This window comes from Electrona antarctica, assembly GCF_951216825.1.
Source record: "Electrona antarctica genome assembly, chromosome: 4".
Lineage (NCBI taxonomy): Eukaryota > Metazoa > Chordata > Actinopteri > Myctophiformes > Myctophidae > Electrona > Electrona antarctica.
The window spans coordinates 16,734,730-16,758,204 of NC_136809.1; the positions used below are offsets into that span (position 1 = coordinate 16,734,730).

Here is a 23,475-nt window from a genome sequence, read left to right on the forward strand (position 1 = left end):
AGTCAGTAGATACTGATTCCCAGCCTTCGTACGAGGCAAAGGCCCCACACAATCCACAATAACCTTTTCAAATGGTTCTCCAACGGCAGGAATCGGACAGAGCGGCGCAGCAGGAATGGTTTGGTTAGGTTTGCCCGTCAGCTGACAGATCGCACAAGTGCGACAATATTGGGAAACACTTTGTTTCAACCCCGGCCAAAAGAAGTGTTTTAGGATTCGGGAATATGTTTTTGTAATTCCCAAATGCCCCGCCCAATCATGATCGTGAGCTAACGAGAGAACCTGCTGTCGGTATGCAGTTGGGACCACAATTTGGACCACTGCGCTCCAATCTGATTCCTGTTCACCATTTGGACACCATTTGCGCATTAACAACCCTTGGTCACTAAAGTAACCCGTGCCCTTTGTTTTAATTTCCTCTTGGCTCAACACAGCCGCTAGACATTTCTTCAATGTGGAATCCTTATCTTGTGCTTGGATAAGGCTTTCCCTGGTTACAGGCAAAATCAAATGATTTTTCCCACCCTCAGTTACCTCCCTCCCCCTGGCATTAACACTCTGCAGTTGTGTCAACGCTTCAGGAGCGGCAGACAACATTTTGTCACTTGCGAGAGCGCGCATGACAATAGAGTCAGCTAAATCAGAATCCTTCCCCGCTTTACGTGACTGTGCACGGGTGATCACACAAGCTGGAAAAGCCTTAGGATATTTCATACACAGGGTGTCGTTGGCAGTAACACATTCCACCATAGGACAGTTTATCACTTCCAACACAGGATGATATCGCAGTTTCCCACCTGCGATATCATTCCCCATGATAAATGAAATCCCCTCAATTGGTAATTCATCACGCACCGCCACATTAAAGTACCCAGAGACCAGAGCAGAATGTACATACAGCGTGTGCAAGGGCACAGAAATATATCCCATATCCATCCCTCGTATCACTACACTCGACCCGCAGGCCGTATCGCCATTCAAAGGCAGTACACCCGCTAGTATAACACTTTGTTGAGCCCCAGTGTCCCTCAGCATGCGTACCGCAGTGCGCTCAACAGAATGCTGTGACACCGATACTTCGCCATCCAATACAAACGGATCATAACTGGCGTCAGGACCAGAACGTGCACCCACAAAAGCATTTCCCACACTTTTCTCCATTCTGATCAATCCCATACTCTTAGTACCATTGTGATCTTGCCGTTGTTTTGCTCTGCACTGGGCGATCAAATGCCCCACCTTTTTGCAATAATGACAAGTGCGATCCTCCCTCTGTTTAGCACCACCCTGCTCAGGCGAACGCTGAGTCTGTGCGTAATTACGCGCATCACCAGATTTGCGAGCTTTGTTTAGACTTGACTCTGGAGCATGAAACACATTCTTATGCGTCAGAACAAACTCATCAGCGAAGATAGCAGCATCCCCCAATGACGCCACTCTCTGTTCATTCAAGTGCATGCATATACTGTCGGGCAAGCCCCTTTTAAACTCTTCCATCAACAGCAGTGCGCGCAGTGATTTACAATCCGTTACTTTGCTTGCCGCTGTGGAATCTGGAAATCATAATTCTATCCATAATGTGTGCTACTGTGCTCATCTTGACTCTCATTTGGAGGTGTCTGTAGGGTGTCTGTGACTGTCTTCCACTTCAGGTTCCCACACCCGATCCCATGTGGTGAGGGCTTGCCATTTGCTATGTTTCTTCCTGTGGCTATTTGTATGACAAAAGGAGTTTGTTGACATGAAGGAACAGACTGATTGATCAAAGGGTCAGCTTCAGGGGAACAGTGAACACGCCTCTATTCTCACCTCTTGTCTGTGGAAATGTACTTAAACCGTTAGATTTCTATGTCATTTAGTCAGTCAGTCTGGGACGGCGTAAGGCCGCCGGAGGAGCCTGTATGCTTTGCTGTGTACTCCGAAATAAAACATCTCTGAGGAACAACATCACTCTGCTGTCTGCTGCGTCTCACAATTATCTTGCTCTCCCATTTGGGTTAAGTTTGTATGGTCTCGTGTCCATAAGATACGACATGTGGTGCCGACCCGGTCGTGTTGATGCATTTTTTGCGTCAGGCGGAGGGGGGGTCCGACATGTGGTGCTTCGAAACCGGTGTCTTTGGTGCGTTCCAGCGCCAGACAGGAAGGATCAGCGGCTTTTTATTCAGTCTAATCAGCGAGTTTTTGTGAACGACGGCGTGTTCCAGCGGAACGAGGGCGAGGATGACGACGGACCACCGCGATGAGGAGTGTTGCGCAGCGGCGGCCTGCGTCTCTTTCCAGCCGGCGGACAGAGGAGCGGTCGACGAGGAGCGGACAGCCGCACGGAGGGGCCTTCGATCATCACCTCTACGCGGGGGACGGCGAGCAGAGGAGCGTTGCGGCACGGCACGGGGACGCCAGCGGAGGTCCACGACGGGGTGAGGCGACCACTCGGCGCGGCGGTTTCCACTTTCGGGACTTCGTTTCGTAGTGGGCAGGAGGACAGTGTCAAACAGCGGCCGTGTAGTATGCAGTGTACTGATCACACATTGCACGCACGACACGGGCCGAAGAAGGACACATCTCCGTGGCGGCGGTGGCTTGGCTTTCCATGGCCGGCTGACAACACATCCTGAGGGCCTTGCGGACCTGAGCAGGGGTCTGTGGTGAGGATGTTGCTTTTCTTTCTCGTTTTCCCGTCTCTGATGTTTCAGAGCTGGGAGGGGGGAGGTGATTATGAGAACTTTCAGGGAAAACAGCGGTGAGCATTTTCTCAACTTGATCTGCAGCTGAATCGAACTTTGAGGTAACGGAATGCAGCAAACAGAAGAATTTCCTTTGTTTGTACTAATCATTTTACCATTATTCACTGTTTAAGATTACTTGTCAGGATAGTGTTTAATTACAGTGCAATTGGCAGTCGTTTAGTGCCGGCAGTGTTTAAAGTCAGGATAGTGATTCAATTACAGGGTAATTAATTGGTAGTCGTGTAGTGCCGACAGTGTTTAAAGAGGGTTTAATTTGACTCTTTGGTTCTCTAGGGCTTAAAATGCGATTTTCTTTGCGGGATGGGAGTTATTAGTGAGGGGTTTAAATTTCTGTTGGCTTCTGGGGTAACGTGTTCTTCCTTACTTTTTCTTATTTTTTCATGTGAATCTCCAAAAAGAGGGGTTTATGTGATTTGGTGTGTTATTGGTCCTGTGAATCTCCAAGAGGGGTTTATGTGATCTGGTGTGTTATGGTCAGGATAAGTCTAAGACTTATTTTGATTTCGCTTATAAACATGTTATCCTAGATTTGAGTAACAACAGGGAAATTATCCTCCTAATGTTCTGTAACATTTTTAGCCATAAGAGTTTGAAATAACGCAAAGAGAATTCTCCACTGATACGAAATTGTATTTAACTTACTGTAATGGAAATCATTTATGAATTCTCCACTGATACGAAATTGTATTTGTACTTACTGTAAATGAAAATCATTTATGACGAGTTGTGTAATCTTGAATGTCTGTTTGAAAACCATGTTGGGGAAATCTGTTATTCTGGTGTCTTGAATGTATTGTTAAGCTGAGGATCAAGGGGGGTGGTAACTGGTAAGAATTATGGTTCCATATTTTTTTATATGACATATATGTCATAAGGGGGGTTATGTGGAATCTGGAAATCATAATTCTATCCATAATGTGTGCTACTGTGCTCATCTTGACTCTCATTTGGAGGTGTCTGTAGGGTGTCTGTGACTGTCTTCCACTTCAGGTTCCCACACCCGATCCCATGTGGTGAGGGCTTGCCATTTGCTATGTTTCTTCCTGTGGCTATTTGTATGACAAAAGGAGTTTGTTGACATGAAGGAACAGACTGATTGATCAAAGGGTCAGCTTCAGGGGAACAGTGAACACGCCTCTATTCTCACCTCTTGTCTGTGGAAATGTACTTAAACCGTTAGATTTCTATGTCATTTAGTCAGTCAGTCTGGGACGGCGTAAGGCCGCCGGAGGAGCCTGTATGCTTTGCTGTGTACTCCGAAATAAAACATCTCTGAGGAACAACATCACTCTGCTGTCTGCTGCGTCTCACAATTATCTTGCTCTCCCATTTGGGTTAAGTTTGTATGGTCTCGTGTCCATAAGATACGACACCGCACACCACCTGTCGAACAGAGCCTCTTTCTCCCGAGCGAACTCGACAAAAGTTTGGCTAGCATTTTTAGTATGCTGCCTAAACTGCTGACGATACGCTTCGGGGACTTTTTCAAATGCCCGTAGAATGCTTGCTTTTACAGTGTCATAATTCATACTATCCTGAACAGAGAGCGCGGCCATGACCTCCTGTGCTTTACCCAGCAGCTTACACTGGAGCAAAATGGACCAAACGTCCTTGGGCCAAGCGAGAGCAGTAGCCACACGCTCAAATGCATTAAAGTACGAATCCACCTCAGACTCACGAAAAATGGGGACTAATCCAATATGCCGTGTAATGTCAAATCTTGACGTACCTGGTGTGTCACCGAGACTGGGACCGGACCGTTGCTGGGGTGCCTGTTGACCTGTAGATGACCCTGTAGCTGCTGTGATCAAGCTTGCCTTTTCCCTCTCCCATTCCAACTCCATCTGCCGTATGCGGATTTCCTTATCCACATTCATTTTTGTGATTTTCAATTGGAACTCTCTTTCATGTTCCCTCTCTCGTTCTCGTTCTTTCTTTTTCATGCGCGCTATGCGCACCTTTACCTGAGAACCTTCCAATACGGACTTAGTAGACCCAGCTGAACCCGAGGAGGATCCCGAACCCAGGCGCGGTCGTGGGGGGTCGAGAGAGTTCTTAGACCTCACCACCGGAGGCAGTCCCACCGGGGGTGCCGTGCCCTTGTCCTCCCCCTTTTCGGACCCATCAACCCCACTACCTCCTATGGCCCCGTCGGTCCCCCCTACAAATGCAGTTGTAAGCCCATCCGCTTTTAACTCTTCGGCAGGGAACTGAGGCAAGCTAGTTGGGACATCAGGAACCAACCCAGGAATGATCAGGACACCCATCTCCACCAGTCTCGTGAACACCAGGTCTTTGATTTTAGCTTTGGCATCCCCACTTTTTACCGTGATCCTATAGTGCTCCGCAATTTTTATCAAGTCCTCTTTACGACAAATGTCAAACTCACCTATGGAGGGATCGGCCACGAACGCATTGAGATCAAAGGTTGCCATCTCCACTGCCCTATTCAAGTAGCGTAAACAACAACAAACTCACTCAGCCAGCCATTTTCCAGAGCCCCCAATTGTTACATTTCCTTCATATATCTAGGGGTACTTAAAGGACGCAACAAGGCTGGCAAGTGAATTCGTTTTTATTCGCACCACTTCAATAAGGCTTTATACAATAGACAGAAGGTATATATATACAATTAAGACAATAGTATAACATGAATATATATATATGGAATCCCGCTATATATATATCAGTAACCTCCTGTCTAGACAACCTGTAAGCGACTAATAACGGTAGTTTCTGGGTTTCCAACCAACTTAAAGTTTAGGGCTGAGCCCTCCCGAGCTGAGCCCGTTTACAAGATCAACTTAAAGATTATTTACTTTATATAATGAAACAAAAAAGGCTGTATGGGGCAACTCAGGGAAAACAACAAAACAGACTAAACCTATCCTAATGGAAACAGAACCCTCTAGCTAATCCTAACCATCAACAGAAAAAGAAAGGTTACAAATTATCAACCTATCTAAACTCTCTACTCTTTCTAGTCCTAACCAAAATACAAACCGTTTACAAAAATCAAGCTCCCACACTCCCGATTATTACAACACAGTATAACTTCTTGTAACGGTACCACAACAAGGTGGGTTAGATTTTTGGTAATCACGCAGAGCGCTCCACACTGGAGTCCCTCGTGAATGTTAGACTCTTTACACAGCTCCCTGGACAAGGTGCCCTCAGTATGTCAGACTGAGTCACAGTGCCAACGAGCTGGCATCACAGCTGCTCTTAAGTAGTCTTCCTCTGGCTGGCTTTCTGATGATGATAGGCCCCCGTTGACGAGGTGGGTAGGTGGAAGGTAAGTCTCCGCCTCCGAGCACCAGCCAGACCTGTGACTGAGAACTGCAATCAGCACTCCATACTATGCAACAGCATATGACCGACAACTCCATACTATCATAATCACTGTATACTATAATATATATATATATAAATATAATCACCGTATAACATAATATGTATATATATATATAAATACCCCTTGTATAATATACAATATATAGAAATATAGTCACGGTCTCATATATAATACATATAAATATACAATCCTCGAGTATGTAACAGTGAGCCACAGGTCGTGGGTTCAAGTTCAGCCCATGGCCTCAGACGGCATACTATAGCATGCCATTTTTCATCATTTTTGAGGATTTGAAAAAAAGACAAAAATCACTCCGAGACCATGGGCTATAGCCCATCGTCTCGGAGTGATTTTCGTCCTTTTTTCAAATCCTCGTTTTCGTCTTTTTTTCAAATCCTCAAAAATGATGAAAAACGGCATGCTAAAACTATGAAACATTTCAAAGATTCCTTTTCAGGCAAACATGTCCACCGTAAGATGAACCTAAATAGGTTTGAATGGGGTTTCTAGGTGTAAGTATGTAGGACTAGTAGCATGCCAAAGTTTGTGCTATTGCCATTGAGAATGCATTGGGCGTTTAAGTTAAATAACTCAGAAACTACAAAACATTTCAAAGTAAAAAGTTCCAGCATGTGTCTCCACAGTAAGCTGAATTTGAAACAGTGTGAATGCAGTTTCTAGGTGAAAGTGCTTTTTTGACGTGCCAATATCTGCCATTGAGCCCCATTGTAGATTTCTCAAATTTGAAAGCACTATATTTCTAAAACTATAAAACATTTCAAAGATTCCTTTTCAGGCAAACATGTCCACCGTAAGATGAACCTAAGTAGGTTTGAATGGGGTTTCTAGGTGTAAGTATGTAGGACTAGTAGCATGACGACGAGTATAATAAACTGGAAGAAAAGTAACGAGTGTGTGTTCTGTTCCTGTTGATTGAGCTGAGAAGGACCTATAGGTCCTTCTCAGCTCAATCAACAGGACCAGAACACACCTGGGCTGGCTGCCAGGATCACATCCACCAATGGGGAGGCTGTCTGTGTCCTGTCATGGTTTCTCCTCTGTATTATCTGATTAACATCCACGATAACACTTAAAAGCACTAAAGACACCTTTGATGCACAGCACCATTCAAATGCTCTGTACATGATCCCAAGGCCCCATTTGAAAAGTGACACCAAGAAGAACAACTTACAACCTAACAATCACTGAGAGCTCAGTGGCACCCTTGTTAAGATGACGTCCATGTGAGCCAGAGGTTGTGAGTTCAAATCCAGCTGAGTTCCTCCTACTTTCACTCTGCAGCATGTTTTGGAGAATAACATCCAGAAGAGAACTGGAAAGAGATGCAAAGCTGAGGAGATTCTCAGAGAGCATGGTGGGACTCTGTGATAAGCTGCTGTCTATGTGAGCCACAGGTCGTGGGTTGAAGTTCAGCCCATGGCCTCAGACGGCATACTATAGCATGCCATTTTTCATCATTTTTGAGGATTTGAGTGATTTTCGTCTTTTTTTCAAATCCTCAAAAATGATGGAAAACGGCATGCTTTAGTATGCTGTTCGAGACCATGGGCTATAGCCCATCGTCTCGGAGTGATTTTCGTCCTTTTTTCAAATCCTCGTTTTCGTCTTTTTTTCAAATCCTCAAAAATGATGAAAAACGGCATGCTAAAACTATGAAACATTTCAAAGATTCCTTTTCAGGCAAACATGTCCACCGTAAGATGAACCTAAAGGTTTGAATGGGGTTTCTAGGTGTAAGTATGTAGGACTAGTAGCATGCCAAAGTTTGTGCTATTGCCATTGAGAATGCATTGGGCGTTTAAGTTAAATAACTCAGAAACTACAAAACATTTCAAAGTAAAAAGTTCCAGCATGTGTCTCCACAGTAAGCTGAATTTGAAACAGTGTGAATGCAGTTTCTAGGTGAAAGTGCTTTTTTGACGTGCCAATATCTGCCATTGAGCCCCATTGTAGATTTCTCAAATTTGAAAGCACTATATTTCTAAAACTATAAAACATTTCAAAGATTCCTTTTCAGGCAAACATGTCCACCGTAAGATGAACCTAAGTAGGTTTGAATGGGGTTTCTAGGTGTAAGTATGTAGGACTAGTAGCGTGACGACGAATATAATAAACTGGAAGAAAAGTAACGAGTGTGTGTTCTGTTCCTGTTGATTGAGCAGAGCAGGACCTATAAACCTTGAAGGTTTGCAGGACCTATAAACCTTGAAGGTTTATAGGTCCTTCTCAGCTCAATCAACAGGACCAGAACACACCTGGGCTGGCTGCCAGGATCACATCCACCAATGGGGAGGCTGTCTGTGTCCTGTCATGGTTTCTCCTCTGTATTATCTGATTAACATCCACGATAACACTTAAAAGCACTAAAGACACCTTTGTTCAGCCCATGGCCTCAGACGGCATACTATAGCATGCCATTTTTCATCATTTTTGAGGATTTGAAAAAAAGACGAAAATCACTCCGAGACCATGGGCTATAGCCCATGGCCTCGGACTGCATACTATAGCATGCTGTTTTTTGAAAAGGATTTGAAAAAAGACGAAAATCACTCCGACACCATGGGCTATAGCCCATGGCCTCGGACTGCATACTATAGCATGCCGTTTTTTTAAAAGGATTTGAAAAAAGACGAAAATCACTCCGAGACCATGGGCTATAGCCCATGGCCTCGGACGGCATACTATAGCATGCTGTTTTTCATCATTTTTGAGGATTTGAAAAAAAGACAAAAATCACTCAGAAACTACAAAACATTTCAAAGTAAAAAGTTCCAGCATGTGTCTCCACAGTAAGCTGAATTATAAAAAGTGTGAATGGAGTTTCTAGGTGAAAGTGATTTTTTGACGTGCCAATATCTGCCATTGAGCCCCATTATAAATGTCTCAAATTTGAAAGCAAAGCACTAAAGCACTAAACATTTCAAAGTAAAAAGTTCCATCATGTGTGCCCACAGTAAGCTAAAAGTGTGAATGGAGTTTCTAGGTGAAAGTGATTTTTTGACTTCAAGGTCCTTTTCTTTACCAACTGCACCATCAGTACCTTAGCCTGGCTGAGTGAGATTTCCAGGCGCTTTCTTCAAAGTGAAGTTTCAGAGTGAAGACCAGAGTGGGATTTGAACCCACAGAGTGTGGATCATGTCTGTGTTCTGCCATGGTTTCTCTTCTGTATTATCTGATTAACATCCATGACTTAAAAGCACTAAAGACACCTTTGATGCACAGCAAACACCGTTAATATGCTCTGTGCATGATCCCAAGGCCCCATTTGAAAAGTGACACCAAGAAGAACAACTTAAAACATAGTTCAGTGGCACCCTAGTTAAGATGACATCCATGTGCGCCAGAGGTTGTGATTTCAAATCCAGCTGAGTTTTTCCTACTTTCAATCTGCAATACTGTTTTGGAGAATAACATCCAGAAGAACACTGGAAAGCTTAGGCGATTCTCAGAGAGCATGGTGTCACTCTGTGATAAGCTGCTTTCTATGTGAGCCACAGGTTGTGGGTTCAAGTGTAGCTGAGTTCCTTCTACTCTTCACTGTGTACCACATTTTGGAGAATAACACCCAGAAGAACAATGGAAAGCTGAGGAGATTCTTGGAGAGCATGGTGACTCTCTGTGATAAGCTGCTGTCTATGTGAGCCACAGGTTGTCGGTTCAAGTTCAGCCCATGGCTAGCCCCCATCCATCTTTTTTGAGGATTTGAAAAAAAGACGAAAATCACTCCGAGACCATTTAGGGCTATAGCCCATGGTCTCGGAGTGATTTTCGTCTTTTTTTTTCAAATCCTCGTTTTTCATAATTTTTCACCATGGGCTAGGACGGCATACTATAGCATGCCGTTTTTCATCATTTTTGAGGACGAAAATCACTCCGGGACCGGTCACAGAACTTTGTTCAGAGAGTGAACGAAGAACGATATCCCTTTCGTTCTCAGTCAGTCACCCTTACCTCTCTCAGTCTCAGTCACAGTCTCTATCGGTGTGGGAGTTGGGAGAGCCCGGCCGCCCTCCAGCTCGCGCAGAATAAGGAAAAACACTCACCGCCTCGCATAATTTGCAACTGAACGGCCTGAACGGATCGTTCACAGAAGTGATCTAGTTCATTTCGTTCACCAAAAATAATTGGTTCATTTTACTTGTCCGTTCATGACCGACACAACAGTATTTATTGGCCTCTAGGGAGTGGGCATAGAAACTTTGACGCAGATCGGTGCAATTATAGGTAAAGGCGCGACTGGGCCTCTTTATAGCGCCACCATGAGGCTGATTTGAAAAAGTGACATTTCTTCCTCTGCCTACAGTGCCTAGTGGGAATGTGTGTTCACCGCAATCGGACGCTGCGTTCATGATTTGCAACTGACCAGATTTTGACCAGATATTGACCGCATGATACTGACATCATAGCCTACTGACATGATATTGAGATGATATGAACCGTGATACTGACCATGATACTGACCAAGAGACTGACCATGACTGACATCATGATACTAGCCTGGCCCAGCCTGCATGCTTTCTGATCTAGAGGGGCGGGCGAGCATGGAGCAAGCGCTGGATAATATTGGTTCACCGATCTGAGTGCCCGCCCCTGCCCCCCAAAGCTCCTCCCCTCCCTGGTAGAAAACAGCAGAGAAATGTGTCTTGTTCCCCCAGGCTTTCATTTTTGAGCCGAATGTGAACGAAAATAAATGCCTGGGTCCCGAGGCTAAGATGATACAGACCATGATACATATATATGATACTGACCATACTACTGACATGATACTGACCATAATACTGACATGATACCGACCATACGACCATACTGACATGATACTGATATGATACTGACATGATATTGTGGCCTACAAAATTACATGGCATGTTCAAAGATCAAGTTGACACAGCGATGGGATAGCGACAGACACGGCTGCGCATAACTTACACGGCTGAGCTATAAACCATAATACTTCCTTTTTCAAGTGTTGACCCGAACCCACAATAATTGTCTCCACCAGGCCGAAGGCATGGGGAGAGAGTATGTTTTGCACTCCGTCCGTGTGTGTGTGTGTGCGTCCGTCCGTCCTTCCGTCCGTCCTTCCGTCCGTCCTTCCTTCCGTCCATCTGTTACCAGCTAATCTCCGGCACTGTTGGCCCGATCCATGCCAAACTTTGCACACATACTCTCTGGATGCCAACGACGAACCTCTGCCCCAAATATTCCTCAACGGCCTGTTATAGCGGCACCATGAGGCCGATTTAGGCAAAACACATTTCTGTAGATTACTCGTACACATTTTATCCATACATCACACAATTCGGTATACACTATCTCCATAGTCATGTGATCAACACGGATCTGCACCATTTCCCATCTTCCTTCCTGATTGGCTAAGATTCGCTTCCAAAGCTCACATGATTGGTCCGTTTCGAACAAAATGCCACAAATCACAAACACAGTGTGCAATTTCCGTGAAATTATACACGCACATTTCCACTAGGCTGAGGACGACATGACACAATGTATTTTCCAAACCAGCCTCATGGTGGCGCTATAACAGGGCAATTCCTGTTTTTACCTATAACTGCATCGATCTGTGTACAACTTTGTATGCGCACTCCCTAGAGGCCATGGAAAAACATTTTCCCTGCATCCCTCCACATCTGCCGGTTATAGCGCCACCATGAGGCCGATTTCTGCAAAACACATTGTTTATATTAGTCGCACAGATTTCATCCAAATCTCATGCAAATCGGTATACATGATCTCTGTAGTCATGTGATCAAGACCAGTCTGTTTGATTTCTCAGATTCTACACTGATTGGCTAAGATTGCCTTCCAAAGTCTTCAGGAGTGGCCCGTTTTGTACAAAATGCTGCACATGTCCTGCTCATCCAGAATTCTATCCTCAGAGATGCTATGAGTGATCTGGCTCTGCATTTCCTCAACAAAATGAAGAAAATTGTTGCAAAAAACAAACAAACATGTTTATATCACTCCTAAACATTTTGCCAAACATCACACTCCTATCCTCCTGGTGGAGACCTGTGCCCGGAAGGGCACTTTTTCTAGTTTCTACTGAAGCTTTCCCGAAGCTCTCCTGACCCGTGGGTAACTTGTGGGTTGACACACACATCACTAGACTAGTGGACAGTCTTCTGCCTCGACCATGTTGGGGAAAGACAGAGAGCGATAGAGGGGAAAGACACAGAGAGATGGAGAGATATAGCAAAAGTAACAACTAACAATACGGCAGTACGGCACACTATAATTATGGTGCTGATAATAGAGCACACTGAGAATCAGTAGTGGTGAACAAAGTACTCAACTGATTATTGGGTTTCAACCGGTGGTCCATCGGTTAAATTTTACTTTTATTTGCTACTCTTGTTTCTTGTTTGCATGTGAGTAATACTATTTTGAGAGAGGACTTAAGGTTCCCTGCACACACCGAGCGCGTTTTTCGGATTTTTAGTGGCGTTTCTCCATCGGTTTTCCGAAAAACGCGTCCAGTGTGCAACCACCTTTAGGGTGTTCTGTTTGGTTCAGGGAAAAATGAAAACTTTTCAAATGTGGCTGTATCCAACAAAATGTTGTGCTTTTTTGCCAAATGATATCCCTGCTCTTTACTGGTAATGAAATGCTTTGAAAACTTTTTTTTGTCCAGCTCATGAATGTGGCCCGTGATAGTGTAACAAGGAAGAAGAAAATCCTAATCTTAACCCATGGAATGGTGCATGTCATGAAGCCCCACCACTATATGGACACAATAGTGGTGGTCCCCCCAGGTTGCTTTTATCGGGATGGTGGTCCCTGGATCAAAATATGTTGAAAATCCCTATAGACCCTGTATAGATACTCCTCCTGGTTAAATGTTAGGCTACTCAACTACAACAAGTGAAGTTGCACTATCAAATTTGTACTCGAGTAGTTTGCTTTTAGGGAAACAAATGTACAAATTACCTGGAGGATCCTCACTGGCAGGTGCAGTAGGATACAGTAGGATACAACAGCAGTACAACACAGAGAGGAATCAATTGGCATAACGACTAAATTGTGGGGGCAAAAAGAAAAAAAATCACACCTGTGTGAAGTGAGGGGCGCTAATATATTAAAGTCTAACTCATGTTGCTATATGATTAGGGGATGTAATGGTGATGTAAAACAAACGGTGTCAAAACAAACATTAAATTATCTTTATTGTTAATGGCAAAAATGGCATGTTTGTGTTAGGGACAAGATGAAGTAAATATTCCCTATATTGTCAATGGCGTTTTCAAAACAAACATTGAACTAAAAACAAACATTAAACCTGCGCCCCTCTGAAGTGAGTCGTGCTGTACTGTACTCGTGCTGTAGTACTGTACTGTACAAGCCCATGAAGCCCCCCTCCCTGGCCTCTGTGTGTGCGTGCGTGCGTGCGTGCGTGTGTGCGTGCTCCACTGGACGCGTCAGCGTTGCGTCTCCGTCACCGTCAGGGAATGTTCCCTTTTTAATCAATGAAGGGTGGCTCCACTGCCTGTGTTCGGTGACTACTTTAAAATTGCCCCGGTTGGTTTTTTGACGCGCGTCACACGCGTCACACGCGCCCGGTGGAGCCCCGCCGTGAGATGTTTCAGCTTTTCGTGCTCGGACGGACAGACACAGGGACACGTATAGGGACACACATAGCTGCGTATGGAGTGGCTAGCACCACTCAAAAACAAAAGTACTTTGTCATTTTACTCGTGTTCCATGCTAGCCCTTGATCTGTATGCATGTGCGAGGTCTGTGATCAGAGTCCATGGAAATCTGCGAAATGAGAGGCACAGATACAGTACTCTGTGGAGGAGGGTTCCCCTGAAGGTTCAGTTAGTGACAGGCCCTAATGGGATATGACTGCATGCAACGTTAATGAGATGGGACATGAGCACACGCGCGGCACACACGGCATGCACGCACGTGCGTGGGTGTGTGTGTGTGTGTTAGGCTGCGCAACAGAGACACTTGGTGATGAAAACCAACAAAACGCTATTTTTGTGCTCGGACACAGGGACACAGCCAGCCAGCCTGAGACACACAAAGCTGTGGAGCTAGGAGTGGTACGTTGCACCACTAAAAAATAATCAAAATCAAAGTAACTATAGTATTAGGAACTAAAGTTTTCAAATAATTGTAGTGAAGTAAAAGTACAAATACGTTTCTGCTCATGTGTGTCAAATCTGCCAAAAAGTGCACGCCCATCGGAGACCTTCCCAAGCTTGTCTCATATTACCCGTCTTATTTTTGTAATAAATAGCTTTCGAGGTCTACTATCCCCTTAAGTCGGTGTCACAGCTGCAGAAGGCAATTTTCTTGTTATAATTTGACAACTTTCAACTTGGTGGCCCGTAAAGCACTTCATCCATTTCGGCCGTGAAGTCCTCCCACAATTGAGAGGGGCCAGACTTAATATGCCTGGGGCAATATGCATTGCAAAGGCAGATGAAGGCTGGCTACGCGAGGCTAAGAAATACGCAATGTGCAAACATGACTGCAAGATTTGTGAATTGATGCAGTAAAATAAGGTTTTAGGCCAATGGAATACAACCATCCTAAGGACTACTATCTGTATTGATTGGCCTCTAGACCTACTGCTACATGTAAACAGAGCTGCTAATTTTTTTAACGCATTTTAAAACTGAGGCTTTTTTGTATATGTACTATTTAAATAGTTAAGAGAAAGAAAATGCTATTTGTCCCAAAGTGACTGCAAAAGATTGGTGCTATTTATTTCAAAAAGCTTTAGCCTGTATACATGTATACAATGACACAATGCTGTATAAATTGTAAATGGTGCATTTATATAGCGCCTTTATCCAGGGCGCTTTACATAGATTGTGCATTACATTCACACATTCATATACACACATAGACACATTCATACACCGATGGCGGCGGAAACCATGCAAGGCACCAACCAGTACATCAGGAGCAATAGGGGTTCAGTGTCTTGCTCAAGGACACTTCGACACTAACTCTGGGGGAGTCCGGGATCGAACTGGCAACCTTGCTTGCCACTCTACCCCTGAGCCACCACCGCTGCCCCGTATACCTCCTCAAACTGTAGCTATACTTTACCCATTTTCAACAGTTTTTATTATATTTTGACACTAGCATTGGCAATGCAAACGTATGTTTTCTCATGCCAATAAAGCTCCTTTGAATTGAATTGAGACATAAATTGTAACATTATAATAAGCATTAGTGACAACCAATTAGGCTATATGAAGATAGGTTGAAAAGGGTCCTTTAAAACTGTGGTTCACAAACATTTTAGCTCGAGACCCACTATTTTCACAACTTCTTAAACATTTCTTTAATTCATTAATGGAAATGATTTTATTAATTTTTTTGTATTAATTTTGAAAAATGAATTGAATTGTTTTTAATTGATTTATTTTTTCTTAAATATATATGCAAAGAATTGGTCAGCAGCCCAAAGATGGGTCCCAAGGTCCCAGCAGTGGTTTAGACTAGAGCCATGTACTGCAGTCTTGTGATGTTAGTTTCAATCTCAGCGCCTCCACTTCCCCTTCTATGAGAGATTTCCCCAGATGCTCCCCAGATGCTCTACCATATGGTACGGAACATTGTTAATCCCGGAGCCCATCTGCCCGCTGAAAATTGAACTGATTATGCTCTAACTGGAGTCAGTTGCATAAAAAGGCCTAATGTGCCCAAAGGTCTGTCTGACATTTGAGCCATAATCCCTTTATGTACTTTATAATTATATGTACATTGTGTCTGCTTCTTTATTTCTTTAATACATTTTCTCCAGGGACTATTTTTGTCTAGACTTTTCAAGTCCACGCTTTACAATGCATGACATGCTGACTGACTGACTGACTGACTGACCGACCGACCGACCGACCGACCGACCGACCGACCGACCGACCGACCGACTGACCGACTGACCGACAACTGGGGTTGGACTTTTACACATTGGCTGGTTCATTTTTCAAAAGAACACAAAGGAAATCAATCGATCTTGATTTCAGGCTCTTATATGGGTCCATAAATAATAATATGCAACACAACAAAAATGTAAACGACAACAAGAAACATATGAAAAACAGGCACATCTAAAACACTCTCTCCAATGTCTGCCGAAATAAGAAGAGTACTGCTGCACTTCTTAGGCATGCGGTTAAAGCCATTATGATTTCATATTTGGAGTCCTTCAACCTCATCATAACTGGAGAGGAACTATCAAGCTTTATTGTGTTTTATCCTTTAGATAAAAGTAAGTATTATACAAAGATGCCAACCAACCAGTCAGTCAGTCAGTCAGTCAGTCAGTCAGCCAGTCAGTCTGTTAGTTCTTGAAGAGAAAACCAATTAACATTGTAGCCTATATGCACTGCATATAGGCTATAAATGGCTATATAGATTCCAATTAATATTACATTTAATGGTTGATTTGAAGTCAAACACCTTTTAGTTTCTTAGAACTTTCTTTCATTGTCTTGGTTCATGGTGTCAATTATTGAGTGAAAATGATGTATCAGAAATGGAACACACTGAGGACCATGATGAATTGGTTTTGAAGGTTGGTGAGTAAAGCAGGATATTGTCTGAAAGATTGATAACCTGGTGGCTTCACGTTGTTCATCTTCTGCTGTGTTCTTCAATGACTGAGATCACTTCTCATTGTGATCTATTATTAGCAGCAGTGGTGGACAGTAATGAAGTACATTTACTTGTGAATAGGATACTGTATGCTACATGTTTTAGATCTACAATGTATTTGAGAAGGCCTATTTGTATTTTGTATATAGGCTACATATGACTGCCACTCCACTACATTTCTATAAGTTAAATATTAGGCTACTTCTGACTATATATTTCCCCCAATTTTAATATCTACAATTGATTGCATTGCAAAAAGAAAATATACTGACTACTACTGCCATTAGGCTACAGACTGAAGTGGTGCTACTCAAAACAATTTGTGTAAAACCAGAGTTGGAGACTCTGAGAATAATGTACTTGAAAAAAAAGACTTGAAAAAAGACTTGACTTGGACTTGTAGCTGTCGAAATGCTACAGCAGGATAGCCTACATATTTATCTCTGACAGCCTGGATAATACTTCAGGGGGGGAAATATTTCCATTTCCTGGAGCAGAACTCATATACTAGCTGGCTCCAGGCAAATAATGTATTGCTAATGCTCCGACACCGAGGTATCAGTTGTGTGTCTGCGTCTGCGAATATCAATCTACTCAGTCAGTAGATTACTAGGCCTACTGCAGCATGCCGTTGGATACAACATAATTTAAATGCGTGTTGTCTAACTTGTCCTTGGCAATGGTGACCATAAGCAGTTATAGCCTAAAAATGAAAATGTCCAATTTACTTTAGCTACAAGAGTAAATACAAAACCCTCAACCCTGCCGCGAGGACAGCTCCCCTTCTAGAGTTACATCATGGCAATGTGAAATGAAATGAAATGAAATGAAATCTATATTTACCCAGGGTATCTGGGCTAAGCTCAAGAACTTGTTTCCAGCCAGGCCCTGCTCATAGAACACATTTCATCGTAGTGGTTGATGCCTTGATGCCTTGGGCATTTCAGCGGTGGTAATTTTAACGTGTCGGACGGCTGATTCGAACTGGGAACCTTCCGGTATCTAGACCGCGCCGCTATCCGTTCGGCCACCGCTGCCACAATGTGACTACCAATGTGACTACCAATGTGACCACAATGTGACTACCAAACCTCTACCAAAGTGGTCTTGCAATAACTTGCACTAACACCCTAAGCCTAACCCTAACCCAATTGGACAACAGCTCCCTTAAACCTTAAACCCACCTTCATTTGAACTTTTTCCTGCGCCCTGGACGCATGGGCACGCATGATTACGGACTGACTCCGGAGCGCAGCGCAGCCCGCAGCGCAGACGGTGGAGGAGAGAGAGAGAGAGAGAGAGAGAGAGTTTCACAACAGATTACACGAGGACGGACCGGTGAATGGATGGAGGTCTTCAGACAGGAGGACATTGAGAATACAAATGCACGCGGGTCACTTCATATGAGGTTTCAGCTTCCACAGACAAGTTTCCCACGGTGCCATACTGCCATAGTGCCATTCTTGCGCAAACAGAACGTCGCATGCTGTTTCGCTGCATACTGAAGCACCTGGCTGTGTCAGCATGCATCTTTTATCAATTCACTGTATAGGAAATGATTTCCGTCTCGAACGGTAGGTAGACAGAATCTTATTGTAATGTATTCAGATGTAATTAGAATCAGATACCTATAGGATATATATTGACTGTAACTGACCCTGTATAATGTCCCCCAAACGGCTTTTTGCAATGCATTTTATGCTGATAAGAAAGATAAGAAAAGGGGAAAAAAAGAAAGAAAAACGGAACTGTAATTGTTTGCTAAATATATGATTTATTTTGTGTAAAATGTTCAGAACACGTGCACCACTTTAGTTTGTGAGTGGAATAGCCTATGCTGGACATCGAGAGCAAAATCTATAGCCTATTGTACAGTACATTCCTCTGGACATGTAGCCTATACACGTCTAGTGCAATATCCATCACACATAATGTGAAAGGACAGATCTCATGTACAGTGTACTATTGCATGCAGGGGGAAATTATTTGTGACTTGGCCAAGCACATGAATAAATTAGAATCATACTGTAAGCATGCTATTGTTTATTTTTAGTTATTATTATTTATTCATTTATTTGGACAGTTTTTTGTTTGTTTGTTTCTAGGCGGTCTTCTAGGCTTTTAAAACAATAATGATGCATGGTGCTAACCAGAGGCATAATTTAATTTAAAAAAAACATTAAAACAAGTGACAGTGGCCTGATTAAAAACAAAAAATGCTTATGTGACATGACCGAAACATGCAGAAACGAAACAAGTGCCTATAGGTGTTGATATAAAATCAGATGAATTTAAACAAAAACAAACAAACAAACAAACAAACAAACAAAAACCATTCAGAAATGGAGGAAATAAAAGGTACCAGAGGTTAAATGCGAAAACTGGGAAGTGGCAATCGCCATCCCATCCCCTGGAACCACAAATGATGCCCCTGGTGGCGACACAGCTTACAATGACAGCTCTTCTGTCTGTGTTCACAGATCCGACGGTGACTCCCTCCCACGATGAAGGGCTGAAGGGAGGGAAGAGAGTAATGCGAGAAGGATCACATTCACAACGCCAGGCTTTCCAGGCTTCCTCCGAGAAGGGAGATTCTATTAGAAGCTGTACTCGGATCAGTGAGTTTAGTGAGTCGCTCACTCCCCAGAGGAATAATGCATGTTAAAAGCATACTGTAAGGGCTGCACTGGGACCAGTGGTTCACACTTCACAGCCAACAGCCATGCCAGATGACTCATAGACCAAGGCCAAAGTTGTGATGGTTTTGACTGTCACATAATTCAACAAATTTGTCTTCAGTGCAACAGCCCGGCGGGTACGAACCAGCAGTACGTGAACCTCCAGAAAATATTGACTTTGGAACATGGATGGTGTTTGGAAATGCTTTTTCTAGGGGGTTGATTGATTTTATTAAGCGCTATAGTGCAGTTTCAATTTACAGTTTTGACCCCTGATGCTTGAAATACTGAATGAAGAGATGTGGAATTATTCCAGATGATCCTTGAGCTGCAGAGATTTCCAGCCTCTATATCCTCCCTGCTGTTCCTCCCGCTGTGCCAATAATGTTCCCCGCAGCGGCCAGGCCTGGAATCACCATGGATATGTCCTGGGGAAACTTGTTACACGGCACAGCCTCGGTCCTGTCCAGCTTCTCGCCACTGCTGCGGCACCATGACTCCTCCGTCAGCGCTGCCGCCCCCCGGGCGAGATTCAACCACACCCACAACGCTCTTCTATCCCCTGCCTCCACCTCCCTGCACCAACCTCTGCCCTCTCATCTCCCCTTCTTCCCCACCTCTTCCAGCTCCCTCCGCCAGCCGCTCACGTACCAGCCGCCCTCTCTCCGCCCCTCCCCCCCTGCCTCCTCACTGTCCCCTGGTACTCTCTTTCCCCCACCACTGTCCCCTAGTAATCTCTTTCCCCCAAACAACCTGCTCTGGACCATCGACGAGCCGGGCACCATCGCCCTGACCGTCATGTACTGCCTCTCCTTTGCCCTGGGCTTCGTGGGGAACCTCATGTCCCTGCGCGTCCTCACCAACCGCCGTAGCCGGCGTCTGGCCGGCGTCAGCGCCACACGAAGCCTCCTGGTCAACCTGGCTGTTTGCGACCTGGCCGTGGTGTGCGTGTGCATGCCCATTACCCTGGGGAGCAAGATCTACACCTCCTGGGTGTACGGGGACTTCATGTGCCGAGCCGTGCACTTCACGCAGGCCGTCTCGGTGTCGGCCAGCGTGCTGACGCTGACGGTGATCAGCGTGAACCGCTACTACAGCGTCCGCTCGCCGCTCCGCGCCCGCTCCATGTTCACCCGCCGCCGGACACTGGTGACCGTCGCCGTGGTGTGGACCGTGTCGTCGGCGATATGCGCGCCGATCGCCGTGATGAACCGCCGCGATGAGATCCCCTTCGGGACGTTCGCCATCTTGGTTTGTCACGAGATGTGGCCTCAAGCGCACCTCAAAACGGGGTATGTATGCTCACAGGTTTTAGGAGAGCTATCTCAAATCGATCAAATTGATTTCAATGACTTGCACGACACAGTGCAAATCAATGATTAATTGATTCATTAAAAAAGTAATCGATAGAATAATTGCCAAGAAAAAAATCGATAGTTACAGCCCTAGGCTAAATGTTAAATGTCGGCTAATTCCCGCTCCTGGTCACAGACGGAATCTACTAAACCTTCATGCATGAGCTGAAGCACAGTCTGACTTCCTCAGGATATGTTCAGATCTAGGACAGAGACCATACAGGGCTGTTCACACACCAAGCACCAATTTCACTTTGGTATCCTGTATGAGTTATCTGCCCTGATTGGATGAAATTAGTATCCTGACCAGTGGTCGACAAAGTGGGTTACTCAACCCCAGTATGTGAGCCAAAGTACTCCAGATCAAATATTACTCAACTATAGTGAAAGTTGCTCTGTAAAGTGTGTACTTGAGTTAAAGTACTGGAGTACTTGCTTTTAAAAATATTCAAGTATTCAACAGTACAAATTGCAAAGTAGGCCTACTATGTAGGCTGTTGGGAAGAAACCACCTAATTCCAAACTGTTCATTTTTCAGAAAATGAAAAATATAAAATTTTCAGGAAATGAAGAAAACCTTATATTTTGAAAACAAAGCAATACTGCCTCATCAAAGTTGGTGTTGTGACTTTATATATTGTCAATTACTTGCATGAGAGGGGAAGAGGTGGTGGAGTTAGCTGTTTAAGCAGACAGTTTGAGGGTCCAATGGAGTTAAGAGGTTTTGTCCAAAGCGCACATATGTAAAGGGTGTTCCAATAGCACTGATTTATGAAAAAGTTAACTGGTTTCCTCCCGACAGCAACGATATGCATTCAAAGATTTCCAGAAATTTTCTAAAATGACCAATAATAGGGAAAATAGCAGATATACAAGCTCACAACACACCACGTCGGCACTGTGCCCTTGCCGATCATCTCTTTTCAAAGTAGGCCTATTTGAAATAGGGTTTAAGACAGTGGTTAATTCATAATAATGTATTACTTTTTACCTTCCAAGAATGGAGTCAAAAGTATACAATGTCTTTGACATGTAGAATAAAAAAAATACTGATACTCACATAAAGTACATTTACTCAAGTAAATGTACTTTGTCACTGAACATTTATTTTCTGTTTACTTAAGAGCTGGAGCTGATGTTGAACAAACACTCAATGATTGCAATGGTAATGTAGAGCTACTGTAAAGGACCACTTAACCGATTTTCCTTCTTTCTTTATTTGTTTATATCCGGAGCAGTGCACATTAATCAATACACATGATTGCATGTACAATATTATGCCGGATTTAGCTAGAAGCAAATCGTCATCCGTAGTCCCACATATAAACAGGTCACAGTGAGAAAGACAGGGGGGGGCACCCAGGGTGTCGGGCCGGTTCCGGTGTGCCGCCCGCGTCCGAAACGGTTGAGAAATGACAGAGTTACCGTGTGGGGGTCCCTCTACTGTACCCTCTACTGTACTGTACTGTCACTGTACTGTACTGGCACACCCAAAATCATCATAGCCTACAGTTAATATGTGCGTGTGTGTTTGTGTGTGTGTTAGGTTGCGCACAGGTGGTGAAAGGGAGGTGGTGAAAGGGTCAAAAAACTACCTAGAACTACCTACAGATTAATAATAGAAATACCATACCATATAGCCTACATAATTTAAGCCTAACAACCTAAATACTGGGTCGTGGGTTTACTTCTTACGTACAAACTGTCTTGGATCTGGAAGACAACTGAGGAGGTGGGATGAAAAGAAAACAACACGTAACTCTCTGTGCCTGGCCTGAGATCCAATCAGAACACATTATACGGAGTAAGCACACACGCACGCGCGCACACACACACACACACACACACACACACACACACACACACACACACACACACACACACACACACACAATAGGCTGAAAGCAATACTGTGGAATGGGAATAGACTGGCAATTGTTTCTGCTGTTTAGAATAATACCTAGCCAATGGCAAATCATAGCCTATTTGGACAGATATATCTAAGATTTAAAAATCACACCCATGTGAAGTGAGGGGCGCTCATCATACATCATCTTATTCCGGGCAATCAAAATTTGCGTCCTCACATATTTTACGCCCTACCAGGCCCGAAAATGTCAAATAACTATTTTATTGCCACGCTAGGTGGCAGCAGAGTGTAGGTAGTCTTTGCCCTGCTTATTTCCCTATTTTGGTCATTTTCATTTCCGCGTTACCAGCCTGAAGACCACCATTGTAAGGATCGGCTATCATTAGAATTTGCTCACGCTGTTTACCTTTCGCCAGAAACGTTTGGGAGCGATGCGATACAAAATGACAAATGACATCCAAAGGTCGGGTGAATCAGGATTACCATGAACAGCGAACGTAGATGCAGAATTATGGAGCATTGAAAATCCTCCTTTGACTTGAGGTAAATGGGGGCCATGTGCATAAATCCTGGTGCCTGTGTTGACGGGGGCGTTGCCTATAGCAACCGGACCAATGTTAAAAGCTGATTCTCGGCTCAACCGCTTATAGTGTAATACATGTTTGTACTTAGCAGATAATGTCCCATAGCTGGGAGGTACGAACATATTTGTATTTAGCACTTCCTAAGATCTTCACACCCACGCTTCGGCCCGAAACGTTAACTAAAGTAAAGATATTTCTGGGAGCAGAAAATGGTGTGCGGACTTCTTGAT

General features: G+C 44.1%; 1 protein-coding gene across 1 annotated transcript in view; it reads left to right on the forward strand.

Moving 5' to 3' along the window:
• The window catches only part of LOC306921180 (uncharacterized protein), a gene marked incomplete at its 5' end in the record, with an annotated part of 84,428 nt that overhangs the window by 56,540 nt on the left and 4,413 nt on the right, over positions 1-23,475 (forward strand). Inside the window, 4 exons of the mRNA XM_079498292.1 lie at positions 1,653-1,675; positions 2,284-2,420; positions 19,239-19,376; positions 19,834-20,728. Coding sequence (XP_079354418.1) covers positions 1,653-1,675; positions 2,284-2,420; positions 19,239-19,376; positions 19,834-20,728 — 1,193 coding nt within the window. The remainder of the gene's footprint in view (positions 1-1,652; positions 1,676-2,283; positions 2,421-19,238; positions 19,377-19,833; positions 20,729-23,475) is intronic.